Below are 15,486 nucleotides of genomic sequence, written 5' to 3' on the forward strand. Positions count from 1 at the left end.
TTAGATTATGCTTATATTGTGTTGAACGGTTGTAGGTTTGTACCTGGCGCTCCACACACTGTGTTGATGGAACTATTGGTGTTACATTATGCTTATATTGTGTTGAACGGTTGTAGGTTTGTACCTGGTGCTCCACACACTGTGTTGATGGAACTATTGGTGTTACATTATGCTTATATTGTGTTGAACGGTTGTAGGTTTGTACCTGGTGCTCCACACACTGTGATGATGGAACTATTCGTGTTACATTATGTTTATATTGTGTTGAACGGTTGTAGGTTTGTACCTGGTGCTCCACACACGGTGTTGATGGAACTATTAGTGTTACATTATGCTTATATTGTGTTGAACGGTTGTAGGTTTGTACCTGGTGCTCCACACACTGTGTTGATGGAACTATTCGTGTTACATTATGTTTATATTGTGTTGAACGGTTGTAGGTTTGTACCTGGTGCTCCACACACGGTGTTGATGGAACTATTCGTGTTACATTATGTTTATATTGTGTTGAACGGTTGTAGGTTTGTACCTGGCGCTCCACACACTGTGTTGATGGAACTATTAGTGTTACATTATGCTTATATTGTGTTGAACGGTTGTAGGTTTGTACCTGGTGCTCCACACACTGTGTTGATGGAACTATTGGTGTTACATTATGTTTATAGTGTGTTGAACGGTTGTAGGTTTGTACCTGGTGCTCCACACACTGTGTTGATGGAACTATTGGTGTTACATTATGTTTATATTGTGTTGAACGGTTGTAGGTTTGTACCTGGTGCTCCACACACTGTGTTGATGGAACTATTGGTGTTACATTATGCTTATATTGTGTTGAACGGTTGTAGGTTTGTACCTGGTGCTCCACACACGGTGTTGATGGAACTATTCGTGTTAGATTATGTTTATATTGTGTTGAACGGTTGTAGGTTTGTACCTGGTGCTCCACACACTGTGTTGATGGAACTATTGGTGTTACATTATGTTTATAGTGTGTTGAACGGTTGTAGGTTGGTACCTGGTGCTCCACACACTGTGTTGATGGAACTATTGGTGTTACATTATGCTTATATTGTGTTGAACGGTTGTAGGTTTGTACCTGGTGCTCCACACACTGTGTTGATGGAACTATTCGTGTTACATTATGTTTATATTGTGTTGAATGGTTGTAGGTTGGTACCTGGTGCTCCACACACTGTGTTGATGGAACTATTCGTGTTACATCATGTTTATATTGTGTTGAACGGTTGTAGGTTTGTACCTGGCGCTCCACACACTGTGATGATGGAACTATTCGTGTTACATTATGCTTATATTGTGTTGAACGGTTGTAGGTTGGTACCTGGTGCTCCACACACTGTGTTGATGGAACTATTCGTGTTACATTATGTTTATAGTGTGTTGAACGGTTGTAGGTTTGTACCTGGCGCTCCACACACTGTGTTGATGGAACTATTCGTGTTAGATTATGTTTATATTGTGTTGAACGGTTGTAGGTTTGTACCTGGTGCTCCACACACTGTGATGATGGAACTATTCGTGTTACATTATGTTTATATTGTGTTGAACGGTTGTAGGTTTGTACCTGGTGCTCCACACAGGGTGTTGATGGAACTATTCGTGTTAGATTATGTTTATAGTGTGTTGAACGGTTGTAGGTTTGTACCTGGTGCTCCACACACTGTGTTGATGGAACTATTGGTGTTACATTATGTTTATATTGTGTTGAACGGTTGTAGGTTTGTACCTGGTGCTCCACACAGGGTGTTGATGGAACTATTCGTGTTAGATTATGTTTATAGTGTGTTGAACGGTTGTAGGTTTGTACCTGGTGCTCCACACACTGTGTTGATGGAACTATTGGTGTTACATTATGTTTATATTGTGTTGAACGGTTGTAGGTTTGTACCTGGCGCTCCACACACGGTGTTGATGGAACTATTGGTGTTAGATTATGTTTATATTGTGCTGAACGGTTGTAGGTTTGTACCTGGCGCTCCACACACTGTGTTGATGGAACTATTCGTGTTACATTATGTTTATATTGTGTTGAACGGTTGTAGGTTGGTACCTGGTGCTCCACACACTGTGTTGATGGAACTATTCGTGTTACATTATGTTTATATTGTGTTGAACGGTTGTAGGTTGGTACCTGGTGCTCCACACACTGTGTTGATGGAACTATTCGTGTTACATCATGTTTATATTGTGTTGAACGGTTGTAGGTTTGTACCTGGCGCTCCACACACTGTGTTGATGGAACTATTCGTGTTACATTATGTTTATATTGTGTTGAACGGTTGTAGGTTGGTACCTGGCGCTCCACACACGGTGTTGATGGAACTATTCGTGTTACATTATGTTTATAGTGTGTTGAACGGTTGTAGGTTTGTACCTGGTGCTCCACACACTGTGTTGATGGAACTATTAGTGTTACATTATGTTTATATTGTGTTGAACGGTTGTAGGTTTGTACCTGGTGCTCCACACAGGGTGTTGATGGAACTATTCGTGTTAGATTATGTTTATATTGTGTTGAACGGTTGTAGGTTGGTACCTGGTGCTCCACACACTGTGTTGATGGAACTATTCGTGTTACATTATGTTTATATTGTGCTGAATGGTTGTAGGTTTGTACCTGGCGCTCCACACACGGTGTTGATGGAACTATTAGTGTTACATTATCATGTTTATATTGTGTTGAACGGTTGTAGGTTTGTACCTGGTGCTCCACACACGGTGTTGATGGAACTATTCGTGTTAGATTATGTTTATAGTGTGTTGAACGGTTGTAGGTTTGTACCTGGTGCTCCACACACTGTGTTGATGGAACTATCCGTGTTACATTATGTTTATATTGTGTTGAACGGTTGTAGGTTTGTACCTGGTGCTCCACACACGGTGTTGATGGAACTATTCGTGTTACATTATGTTTATATTGTGCTGAACGGTTGTAGGTTGGTACCTGGTGCTCCACACACTGTGTTGATGGAACTATTCGTGTTACATTATGTTTATATTGTGCTGAACGGTTGTAGGTTTGTACCTGGTGCTCCACACACTGTGTTGATGGAACTATTCGTGTTACATTATGTTTATAGTGTGTTGAACGGTTGTAGGTTTGTACCTGGTGCTCCACACACTGTGTTGATGGAACTATTCGTGTTACATTATGTTTATATTGTGCTGAACGGTTGTAGGTTTGTACCTGGCGCTCCACACACTGTGTTGATGGAACTATTCGTGTTACATTATGTTTATATTGTGTTGAACGGTTGTAGGTTTGTACCTGGTGCTCCACACACTGTGTTGATGGAACTATTCGTGTTACATTATGTTTATATTGTGCTGAACGGTTGTAGGTTTGTACCTGGCGCTCCACACACTGTGTTGATGGAACTATTCGTGTTACATTATGTTTATATTGTGTTGAACGGTTGTAGGTTTGTACCTGGTGCTCCACACACGGTGTTGATGGAACTATTGGTGTTAGATTATGTTTATATTGTGTTGAACGGTTGTAGGTTTGTACCTGGTGCTCCACACACTGTGTTGATGGAACTATTCGTGTTACATTATGTTTATATTGTGTTGAACGGTTGTAGGTTTGTACCTGGTGCTCCACACACTGTGTTGATGGAACTATTCGTGTTACATTATGTTTATATTGTGTTGAACGGTTGTAGGTTTGTACCTGGCGCTCCACACACTGTGTTGATGGAACTATTGGTGTTACATTATGTTTATATTGTGTTGAACGGTTGTAGGTTTGTACCTGGTGCTCCACACACTGTGTTGATGGAACTATTCGTGTTACATTATGTTTATATTGTGTTGAATGGTTGTAGGTTGGTACCTGGTGCTCCACACACTGTGTTGATGGAACTATTCGTGTTACATTATGCTTATATTGTGTTGAACGGTTGTAGGTTTGTACCTGGCGCTCCACACACTGTGTTGATGGAACTATTGGTGTTACATTATGCTTATATTGTGTTGAACGGTTGTAGGTTTGTACCTGGTGCTCCACACACTGTGTTGATGGAACTATTCGTGTTACATTATGTTTATATTGTGTTGAACGGTTGTAGGTTGGTACCTGGCGCTCCACACACGGTGTTGATGGAACTATTCGTGTTACATTATGTTTATATTGTGTTGAACGGTTGTAGGTTTGTACCTGGCGCTCCACACACTGTGTTGATGGAACTATTCGTGTTACATTATGTTTATATTGTGTTGAACGGTTGTAGGTTTGTACCTGGTGCTCCACACACTGTGTTGATGGAACTATTCGTGTTACATTATGTTTATATTGTGTTGAACGGTTGTAGGTTTGTACCTGGTGCTCCACACACTGTGTTGATGGAACTATTGGTGTTACATTATGTTTATAGTGTGTTGAACGGTTGTAGGTTTGTACCTGGTGCTCCACACACTGTGTTGATGGAACTATTCGTGTTACATTATGCTTATATTGTGTTGAACGGTTGTAGGTTTGTACCTGGTGCTCCACACACTGTGTTGATGGAACTATTGGTGTTACATTATGTTTATATTGTGTTGAACGGTTGTAGGTTTGTACCTGGTGCTCCACACACTGTGTTGATGGAACTATTCGTGTTAGATTATGTTTATATTGTGTTGAACGGTTGTAGGTTTGTACCTGGTGCTCCACACACTGTGTTGATGGAACTATTGGTGTTACATTATGTTTATAGTGTGTTGAACGGTTGTAGGTTTGTACCTGGTGCTCCACACACGGTGTTGATGGAACTATTCGTGTTACATTATGTTTATATTGTGTTGAACGGTTGTAGGTTTGTACCTGGTGCTCCACACACTGTGTTGATGGAACTATTCGTGTTACATTATGTTTATATTGTGTTGAACGGTTGTAGGTTTGTACCTGGTGCTCCACACACTGTGTTGATGGAACTATTCGTGTTACATTATGTTTATATTGTGTTGAACGGTTGTAGGTTTGTACCTGGTGCTCCACACACTGTGTTGATGGAACTATTGGTGTTACATTATGTTTATATTGTGTTGAACGGTTGTAGGTTTGTACCTGGTGCTCCACACACTGTGTTGATGGAACTATTAGTGTGACATTATGTTTACATTGTGTTGAACGGTTGTAGGTTTGTACCTGGCGCTCCACACACTGTGTTGATGGAACTATTGGTGTTACATTATGTTTATATTGTGTTGAACGGTTGTAGGTTTGTACCTGGCGCTCCACACACTGTGATGATGGAACTATTCGTGTTACATTATGTTTATATTGTGTTGAACGGTTGTAGGTTGGTACCTGGTGCTCCACACACTGTGTTGATGGAACTATTCGTGTTACATTATGTTTATATTGTGTTGAACGGTTGTAGGTTTGTACCTGGCGCTCCACACACTGTGATGATGGAACTATTCGTGTTACATTATGTTTATATTGTGTTGAACGGTTGTAGGTTTGTACCTGGTGCTCCACACACTGTGTTGATGGAACTATTCGTGTTACATTATGTTTATAGTGTGTTGAACGGTTGTAGGTTTGTACCTGGTGCTCCACACACTGTGTTGATGGAACTATTCGTGTTACATTATGTTTATATTGTGTTGAACGGTTGTAGGTTTGTACCTGGCGCTCCACACACTGTGTTGATGGAACTATTCGTGTTAGATTATGTTTATATTGTGTTGAACGGTTGTAGGTTGGTACCTGGTGCTCCACACACTGTGTTGATGGAACTATTCGTGTTACATTATGTTTATATTGTGTTGAACGGTTGTAGGTTTGTACCTGGTGCTCCACACACTGTGTTGATGGAACTATTCGTGTTAGATTATGTTTATATTGTGTTGAACGGTTGTAGGTTGGTACCTGGCGCTCCACACACGGTGTTGATGGAACTATTGGTGTTAGATTATGTTTATATTGTGTTGAACGGTTGTAGGTTTGTACCTGGTGCTCCACACACGGTGTTGATGGAACTATTGGTGTTAGATTATGTTTATATTGTGTTGAACGGTTGTAGGTTTGTACCTGGTGCTCCACACACTGTGTTGATGGAACTATTGGTGTTACATTATGTTTATATTGTGTTGAACGGTTGTAGGTTTGTACCTGGTGCTCCACACACTGTGATGATGGAACTATTCGTGTTACATTATGTTTATAGTGTGTTGAACGGTTGTAGGTTTGTACCTGGTGCTCCACACACGGTGTTGATGGAACTATTCGTGTTACATTATGTTTATATTGTGTTGAACGGTTGTAGGTTTGTACCTGGCGCTCCACACACGGTGTTGATGGAACTATTGGTGTTACATTATGTTTATATTGTGTTGAACGGTTGTAGGTTTGTACCTGGTGCTCCACACACGGTGTTGATGGAACTATTAGTGTTATATTATGTTTATATTGTGTTGAACGGTTGTAGGTTTGTACCTGGTGCTCCACACACTGTGATGATGGAACTATTCGTGTTACATTATGTTTATATTGTGTTGAACGGTTGTAGGTTTGTACCTGGTGCTCCACACACTGTGATGATGGAACTATTCGTGTTACATTATGTTTATATTGTGTTGAACGGTTGTAGGTTTGTACCTGGCGCTCCACACACTGTGTTGATGGAACTATTCGTGTTACATTATGTTTATATTGTGTTGAACGGTTGTAGGTTTGTACCTGGCGCTCCACACACGGTGTTGATGGAACTATTCGTGTTACATTATGTCTATATTGTGTTGAACGGTTGTAGGTTTGTACCTGGCGCTCCACACACTGTGTTGATGGAACTATTCGTGTTACATTATGTTTATAGTGTGTTGAACGGTTGTAGGTTTGTACCTGGTGCTCCACACACTGTGTTGATGGAACTATTGGTGTTACATTGTGTTTATATTGTGTTGAACGGTTGTGGGTTTGTACCTGGCGCTCCACACACTGTGTTGATGGAACTATTCGTGTTACATTATGTTTATATTGTGTTGAACGGTTGTAGGTTTGTACCTGGCGCTCCACACACTGTGTTGATGGAACTATTGGTGTTACATTATGTTTATAGTGTGTTGAACGGTTGTAGGTTTGTACCTGGTGCTCCACACACGGTGTTGATGGAACTATTCGTGTTACATTATGTTTATATTGTGTTGAACGGTTGTAGGTTTGTACCTGGTGCTCCACACACTGTGTTGATGGAACTATTGGTGTTACATTATGTTTATATTGTGTTGAACGGTTGTAGGTTTGTACCTGGTGCTCCACACACTGTGTTGATGGAACTATTCGTGTTACATTATGTTTATATTGTGTTGAACGGTTGTAGGTTTGTACCTGGTGCTCCACACACGGTGTTGATGGAACTATTCGTGTTACATTATGTTTATATTGTGTTGAACGGTTGTAGGTTTGTACCTGGTGCTCCACACACTGTGTTGATGGAACTATTGGTGTTACATTATGTTTATAGTGTGTTGAACGGTTGTAGGTTTGTACCTGGTGCTCCACACACGGTGTTGATGGAACTATTGGTGTTACATTATGTTTAGTGTGTTGAACGGTTGTAGGTTTGTACCTGGTGCTCCACACACGGTGTTGATGGAACTATTAGTGTTAAATTATGTTTATAGTGTGTTGAACGGTTGTAGGTTTGTACCTGGTGCTCCACACACTGTGTTGATGGAACTATTAGTGTTAAATTATGTTTATAGTGTGTTGAACGGTTGTAGGTTTGTACCTGGCGCTCCACACACTGTGTTGATGGAACTATTCGTGTTACATTATGTTTATATTGTGTTGAACGGTTGTAGGTTTGTACCTGGCGCTCCACACACGGTGTTGATGGAACTATTGGTGTTACATTATGTTTATATTGTGTTGAACGGTTGTAGGTTTGTACCTGGTGCTCCACACACGGTGTTGATGGAACTATTCGTGTTAGATTATGTTTATATTGTGTTGAACGGTTGTAGGTTGGTACCTGGTGCTCCACACACTGTGTTGATGGAACTATTCGTGTTACATTATGTTTATATTGTGTTGAACGGTTGTAGGTTTGTACCTGGCGCTCCACACACTGTGTTGATGGAACTATTCGTGTTACATTATGTTTATATTGTGTTGAACGGTTGTAGGTTGGTACCTGGTGCTCCACACACTGTGTTGATGGAACTATTGGTGTTACATTATGTTTATAGTGTGTTGAACGGTTGTAGGTTTGTACCTGGCGCTCCACACACTGTGTTGATGGAACTATTCGTGTTACATTATGTTTATATTGTGTTGAACGGTTGTAGGTTTGTACCTGGCGCTCCACACACTGTGTTGATGGAACTATTCGTGTTACATTATGTTTATATTGTGTTGAACGGTTGTAGGTTTGTACCTGGTGCTCCACACACTGTGTTGATGGAACTATTCGTGTTACATTATGTTTATATTGTGTTGAACGGTTGTAGGTTGGTACCTGGTGCTCCACACAGGGTGTTGATGGAACTATTCGTGTTACATTATGTTTATATTGTGTTGAACGGTTGTAGGTTTGTACCTGGCGCTCCACACACTGTGTTGATGGAACTATTCGTGTTACATTATGTTTATAGTGTGTTGAACGGTTGTAGGTTTGTACCTGGTGCTCCACACACTGTGTTGATGGAACTATTAGTGTTACATTATGTTTATATTGTGTTGAACGGTTGTAGGTTTGTACCTGGCGCTCCACACAGGGTGTTGATGGAACTATTCGTGTTACATTATGTTTATATTGTGTTGAACGGTTGTAGGTTTGTACCTGGTGCTCCACACACTGTGTTGATGGAACTATTCGTGTTACATTATGTTTATATTGTGTTGAACGGTTGTAGGTTTGTACCTGGTGCTCCACACACTGTGTTGATGGAACTATTCGTGTTACATTATGTTTATATTGTGTTGAACGGTTGTAGGTTTGTACCTGGAGCTCCACACACGGTGTTGATGGCCGTGGACTGAGAAGACAGCAGTTCATCCAGAAGACGCTGAGCTGTGGGCAGGATCTGACCACACGGAGAGAGAGAGACAGAGAGAGAGATTAATAGTTATTATTACAGACAATAGACATTGATACAGACACTGAGCGGTGCGGAGGATTTGACCACACAGAGATAGAGAGAGACAGAGAGAGAGATTAATAGTTATTATTACAGACAATAGACATTGATACAGACGCTGAGCTGTGGGCAGGATCTGACCACACGGAGAGAGACAGAGAGAGAGATTAATAGATATTAATCCAGACAATAGACATTGATACAGACACTGAGCGCCGCGGTGGGCAGGATCCATCTGACCAGCCCAGTGGCCTTGTGGTTAGAGTGTTCGCCCTGAAACTGGGAGGTCGGGGGTTCGATCCCCGGCCGGATCATACCAAAGAAGACAGTCAAAATGGGACCCAAAATGCCTCAGCATCGATGGGTTGGATTGGGGGGGGGGCAAATCAACTTATGATTCCCGAGCGCGGCGCACGCTGCGGCTCACCGCTCCAAGAGAGATGGGTGAAACAGCCTTTAGAATTAGAGGTGGCTCCACACTGGTGATAACGTGGTCACCTTATCACCTCAAACTGGACTATGAAGAGGCCTTTAGAATCAGAGGTGGCTCCACACTAAGGTGGTCACCTTATCACCTCAACCTGGACTATGAAGAGGCCTTTAGAATTAGAGGTGGCTCCACACTGGTGATAAGGTGGTCACCTTATCACCTCAACCTGGACTATGAAGAGGCCTTTAGAATTAGAGGTGGCTCCACACTGGTGATAACGTGGTCACCTTATCACCTCAAACTGGACTATGAAGAGGCCTTTAGAATCAGAGGTGGCTCCACACTAAGGTGGTCACCTTATCACCTCAACCTGGACTATGAAGAGGCCTTTAGAATTAGAGGTGGCTCCACACTGGTGATAAGGTGGTCACCTTATCACCTCAACCTGGACTATGAAGAGGCCTTTAGAATCAGAGGTGGCTCCACACTAAGGTGGTCACCTTATCACCTCAACCTGGACTATGAAGAGGCCTTTAGAATTAGAGGTGGCTCCACACTGGTGATAAGGTGGTCACCTTATCACCTCAACCTGGACTATGAAGAGGCCTTTAGAATTAGAGGTGGCTCCACACTGGTGATAAGGTGGTCACCTTATCACCTCAACCTGGACTATGAAGAGGCCTTTAGAATTAGAGGTGGCTCCACACTGGTGATAAGGTGGTCACCTTATCACCTCAACCTGGACTATGAAGAGGCCTTTAGAATTAGAGGTGGCTCCACACTGGTGATAAGGTGGTCACCTTATCACCTCAACCTGGACTATGAAGAGGCCTTTAGAATTAGAGGTGGCTCCACACTGATAGAAGAGCAGGCCATCAGATTGAGATAGTTAGGATCTTCAGATCAGATTGAGATAGTTAGGATCTTCAGATCAGATTGAGATAGTTAGGATCTTCAGATCAGATTGAGATAGTTAGGATCTTCAGATCAGATTGAGATAGTTAGGATCTTCCCAGAACAACCACGTGGCTCTCAGACATTCTGACGTGTTTGGAGATGAACAGCAGCCGTTTAGAAGCGTTTCTAATGTCTATGTGGTCTCACTGATCTGCCCTGGGCTTGTTCCATTAGTCAGCGAGGAGCCATTCACTGAGAGAGGAATACAAAGCACTTCCCATTTCAACGTGCAGAAAGAACTCTAATGGCCTCGAGTGACAGATAACCACATATACTATAGCCTATGATTATTAGTAATCTAACAATTCCACAATAACCAGCAGAGAGCAGACCCTTTGTTTACTTACAGAATTCTATAAGTTGGGTTGTTTGAGATGCAGAGCTATAATACTAACCTACAGTAAAACAATAAATTGCTTTGAATTTAAATGTAATGTATTTTTACATGTTTTGGGAAATTAATAGAGCTTTAATATAAATCCTTTCTATTGTGATGAATCGCCATCAAATCGCATCGTATCGGTAGAGGGGTGAATCACATCGTATCGCATTGATTTGAACTAAATTGTTATCGCATCGCATCGCATCGGGAAGAGGGAGAATCGTATCGCCAGGGGATTCCATGTATCTCTAATGTATCGTATCGCTGGCAGTGCATCGAGATGCGTATCGAATCGTGAGATGAGACGAGATTCACATGCCTAGTGCGTGCGTGTGTGCGTGCATGTTGTGCGTGCGTGTTGTGCGTGCGTGCGTGCTGTGCGTGCGTGCGTGCATGTTGTGCGTGCGTGCTGTGCGTGCGTGCGTGCGTGCGTGTTGTGCGTGCGTGCGTGCGTGCATGTGTGCGTGTGTGCGCTACCTGCTGTGGCAGCTCACTGATGAGGTACTGGGCGAACTTCTGCAGCTGGTCTCTCTGCAGCCTGGACAGAGACTCACTGACCGGAGCCCTCAGACACACTGCAGACGCCTGGAGAGGAGAGGACACATATCAGTACAGACACACTGCAGTACAGACACACTGCAGACGCCTGGAGAGGAGAGGACACATATCAGTACAGACACACTGCAGTACAGACACACTGCAGACGCCTGGAGAGGAGAGGACACATATCAGTACAGAGTACAGACACACTGCAAATGGCAGAAATCTACATATAGGGCTGAAGTGGGTGATGTGTGTTTTGTAATTAAGCAATATTGCACGAGAGGGTGTGGTTTAACGTGATTATTGCCACCACAGGGATGCGGTCAGGAACGAGACGGAGTCGAGTTCCGCAAGCATCACTGAAGTCGGGTTAAAAATCAATCCAAGGCCCAGGCCGTAGCGTAACGGTCTGGGCACCGGACTGGTGATCCAGTCGCGGTGTGCCGCGGGTTCGACTCCCGGACCCGACACGGCCTTTACCGCATGTCATCCCCCATCTCTCTCCCGTTTCCTGTCAGCCTACTTTCTATCCCTTAAAAAATCAATAAAGGCGTAAGGCGCAAAAAAATATCTTAAAAAAAAAAAATCAATCCAAAATCATTGTATTTCCATAGACCGGCTCTACGTTTTAAATCATTGTATTTCCATAGACCGGCTCTACGTTTTAAATCATTGTATTTCCATAGACCTGCTCTACGTTTTAAATCATTGTATTTCCATAGACCTGCTCTACGTTTTAAATCATTGTATTTCCATAGACCTGCTCTACGTTTTAAATCATTGTATTTCCATAGACCGGCTCTACGTTTTAAATCATTGTATTTCCATAGACCTGCTCTACGTTTTAAATCATTGTATTTCCATAGACCTGCTCTACGTTTTAAATCATTGTATTTCCATAGACCGGCTCTACGTTTTAAATCATTGTATTTCCATAGACCTGCTCTACGTTTTAAATCACTGTATTTCCATAGACCTGCTCTACGTTTTAAATCATTGTATTTCCATAGACCTGCTCTACGTTTTAAATCATTGTATTTCCATAGACCTGCTCTACGTTTTAAATCATTGTATTTCCATAGACCGGCTCTACGTTTTAAATCATTGTATTTCCATAGACCTGCTCTACGTTTTAAATCATTGTATTTCCATAGACCTGCTCTACGTTTTAAATCATTGTATTTCCATAGACCTGCTCTACGTTTTAAATCATTGTATTTCCATAGACCTGCTCTACGTTTTAAATCATTGTATTTCCATAGACCGGCTCTACGTTTTAAATCATTGTATTTCCATAGACCTGCTCTACGTTTTAAATCATTGTATTTCCATAGACCTGCTCTACGTTTTAAATCATTGTATTTCCATAGACCGGCTCTACGTTTTAAATCATTGTATTTCCATAGACCTGCTCTACGTTTTAAATCATTGTATTTCCATAGACCTGCTCTACGTTTTAAATCATTGTATTTCCATAGACCGGCTCTACGTTTTAAATCATTGTATTTCCATAGACCTGCTCTACGTTTTAAATCATTGTATTTCCATAGACCTGCTCTACGTTTTAAATCATTGTATTTCCATAGACCGGCTCTACGTTTTAAATCATTGTATTTCCATAGACCTGCTCTACGTTTTAAATCATTGTATTTCCATAGACCTGCTCTACGTTTTAAATCATTGTATTTCCATAGACCTGCTCTACGTTTTAAATCATTGTATTTCCATAGACCTGCTCTACGTTTTAAATCATTGTATTTCCATAGACCTGCTCTACGTTTTAAATCATTGTATTTCCATAGACCGGCTCTACGTTTTAAATCATTGTATTTCCATAGACCGGCTCTACGTTTTAAATCATTGTATTTCCATAGACCGGCTCTACGTTTTAAATCAATGTATTTCCATAGACCTGCTCTACGTTTTAAATCAATGTATTTCCATAGACCTGCTCTACGTTTTAAATCATTGTATTTCCATAGACCGGCTCTACGTTTTAAATCAATGTATTTCCATAGACCGGCTCTACGTTTTAAATCAATGTATTTCCATAGACCTGCTCTACGTTTTAAATCAATGTATTTCCATAGACCGGCTCTACGTTTTAAATCATTGTATTTCCATAGACCGGCTCTACGTTTTAAATCATTGTATTTCCATAGACCGGCTCTACGTTTTAAATCAATGTATTTCCATAGACCGGCTCTACGTTTTAAATCAATGTATTTCCATAGACCTGCTCTACGTTTTAAATCATTGTATTTCCATAGACCTGCTCTACGTTTTAAATCATTGTATTTCCATAGACCGGCTCTACGTTTTAAATCATTGTATTTCCATAGACCTGCTCTACGTTTTAAATCATTGTATTTCCATAGACCTGCTCTACGTTTTAAATCATTGTATTTCCATAGACCTGCTCTACGTTTTAAATCATTGTATTTCCATAGACCTGCTCTACGTTTTAAATCATTGTATTTCCATAGACCTGCTCTACGTTTTAAATCATTGTATTTCCATAGACCGGCTCTACGTTTTAAATCATTGTATTTCCATAGACCGGCTCTACGTTTTAAATCATTGTATTTCCATAGACCGGCTCTACGTTTTAAATCAATGTATTTCCATAGACCTGCTCTACGTTTTAAATCAATGTATTTCCATAGACCTGCTCTACGTTTTAAATCATTGTATTTCCATAGACCGGCTCTACGTTTTAAATCAATGTATTTCCATAGACCGGCTCTACGTTTTAAATCAATGTATTTCCATAGACCTGCTCTACGTTTTAAATCAATGTATTTCCATAGACCGGCTCTACGTTTTAAATCATTGTATTTCCATAGACCGGCTCTACGTTTTAAATCATTGTATTTCCATAGACCGGCTCTACGTTTTAAATCAATGTATTTCCATAGACCGGCTCTACGTTTTAAATCAATGTATTTCCATAGACCTGCTCTACGTTTTAAATCATTGTATTTCCATAGACCTGCTCTACGTTTTCAGGCCGCCCTGGCCCGGCCTCAGGAGAGGCCCGGTGCTTACGAAGGGAACCGGTCTGTTAATAGGATTATAATATCAACCACAGAGAAGCGGAGAGCCTCTCCCTGTGGACCAGAGGCCTGTAGATCACACCGGCTCCTCCGTTCCAACACAGACGCTAAAATATGGTGATCCTAAAAAGGGGATTTAGGTTTTTTTTTCTCTCGTTTGCCCGGCTGTGCCATTTAGAAAGTGCTTAGAATGAGCTGTTGACTGAATGCGAGTAATATAATTGTGGTGCGATTAGTATAGGCCGTGTGTGTGTGTGTGTGTGTGTGTGTGTGTGTGTGTGTGACATGTCTGCCATATGAACCAGTAATCTGCTAAATCAACCTCCTGGACCACAACCCACTCAGACAACAAACCCAATGTCCGTTCCATTTTAACTACTGCAGACGTTGTACTGTAGGGCCTTCATTTCATTCGTGTGTGTGTGTGTGCGTGCGTGCGTGCACACACACACACAGGGGTAGAGTGGCTGGATGGTAACCGCAAGGTTCCCGGTTCGAACCCTGTGGGCTCCCCCAGAGTTAGTGTCGAAGTGTCCTTGAGCAAGACTCTGCATACTCTAATATCTCCCGATGTGCTGGTTGGTGCCTTGCATGGTTTCCTCCACCATCGGTGTGTGAATGTGTGTGTGAATGGGTGAATGTAATGCACAATCTATGTAAAGGTGTGTGAATGTGTGTGTGAATGGGTGAATGTAATGCACAATCTATGTAAAGGTGTGTGAATGTGTGTGTGAATGGGTGAATGTAATGCACAATCTATGTAAAGCGCCTTGGATAAAGGCGCTATATTTGACCATTTTACCATTTACCACACACACACACACAGACACACACACACACACACACACAGAGACACACACACACACACACACACACACAGAGGCACACACAGAGGCACACACACACACACACACACACACACAGACTTACGTTGTGTATCCTGAAGAGGCACAGCGCCACCACGTGGGCGCACCACTTGGCGCCGGCGCCACAGGTGCAGCTACAGGAAGTGATGCGGCAGCGGTCGA

General features: G+C 41.8%; 1 protein-coding gene across 1 annotated transcript in view; it reads right to left on the bottom strand.

The window, feature by feature from the left end:
- zswim8 (zinc finger, SWIM-type containing 8) overlaps nucleotides 1-15,486 on the bottom strand; it is a 144,906-nt gene that overhangs the window by 94,927 nt on the left and 34,493 nt on the right. The window contains exons 4-6 of the mRNA XM_083775375.1: nucleotides 15,389-15,486; nucleotides 11,337-11,444; nucleotides 8,955-9,036 (exon numbers count right to left, since the gene is read on the bottom strand). The exon at nucleotides 15,389-15,486 is cut by the window's right edge and continues 75 nt beyond it. Coding sequence (XP_083631501.1) covers nucleotides 8,955-9,036; nucleotides 11,337-11,444; nucleotides 15,389-15,486 — 288 coding nt within the window. The remainder of the gene's footprint in view (nucleotides 1-8,954; nucleotides 9,037-11,336; nucleotides 11,445-15,388) is intronic.

The sequence above is a fragment of the Protomyctophum parallelum genome (assembly GCF_964188405.1).
Source record: "Protomyctophum parallelum genome assembly, chromosome: 10".
In the NCBI taxonomy this organism is placed as follows: Eukaryota; Metazoa; Chordata; class Actinopteri; order Myctophiformes; family Myctophidae; genus Protomyctophum; species Protomyctophum parallelum.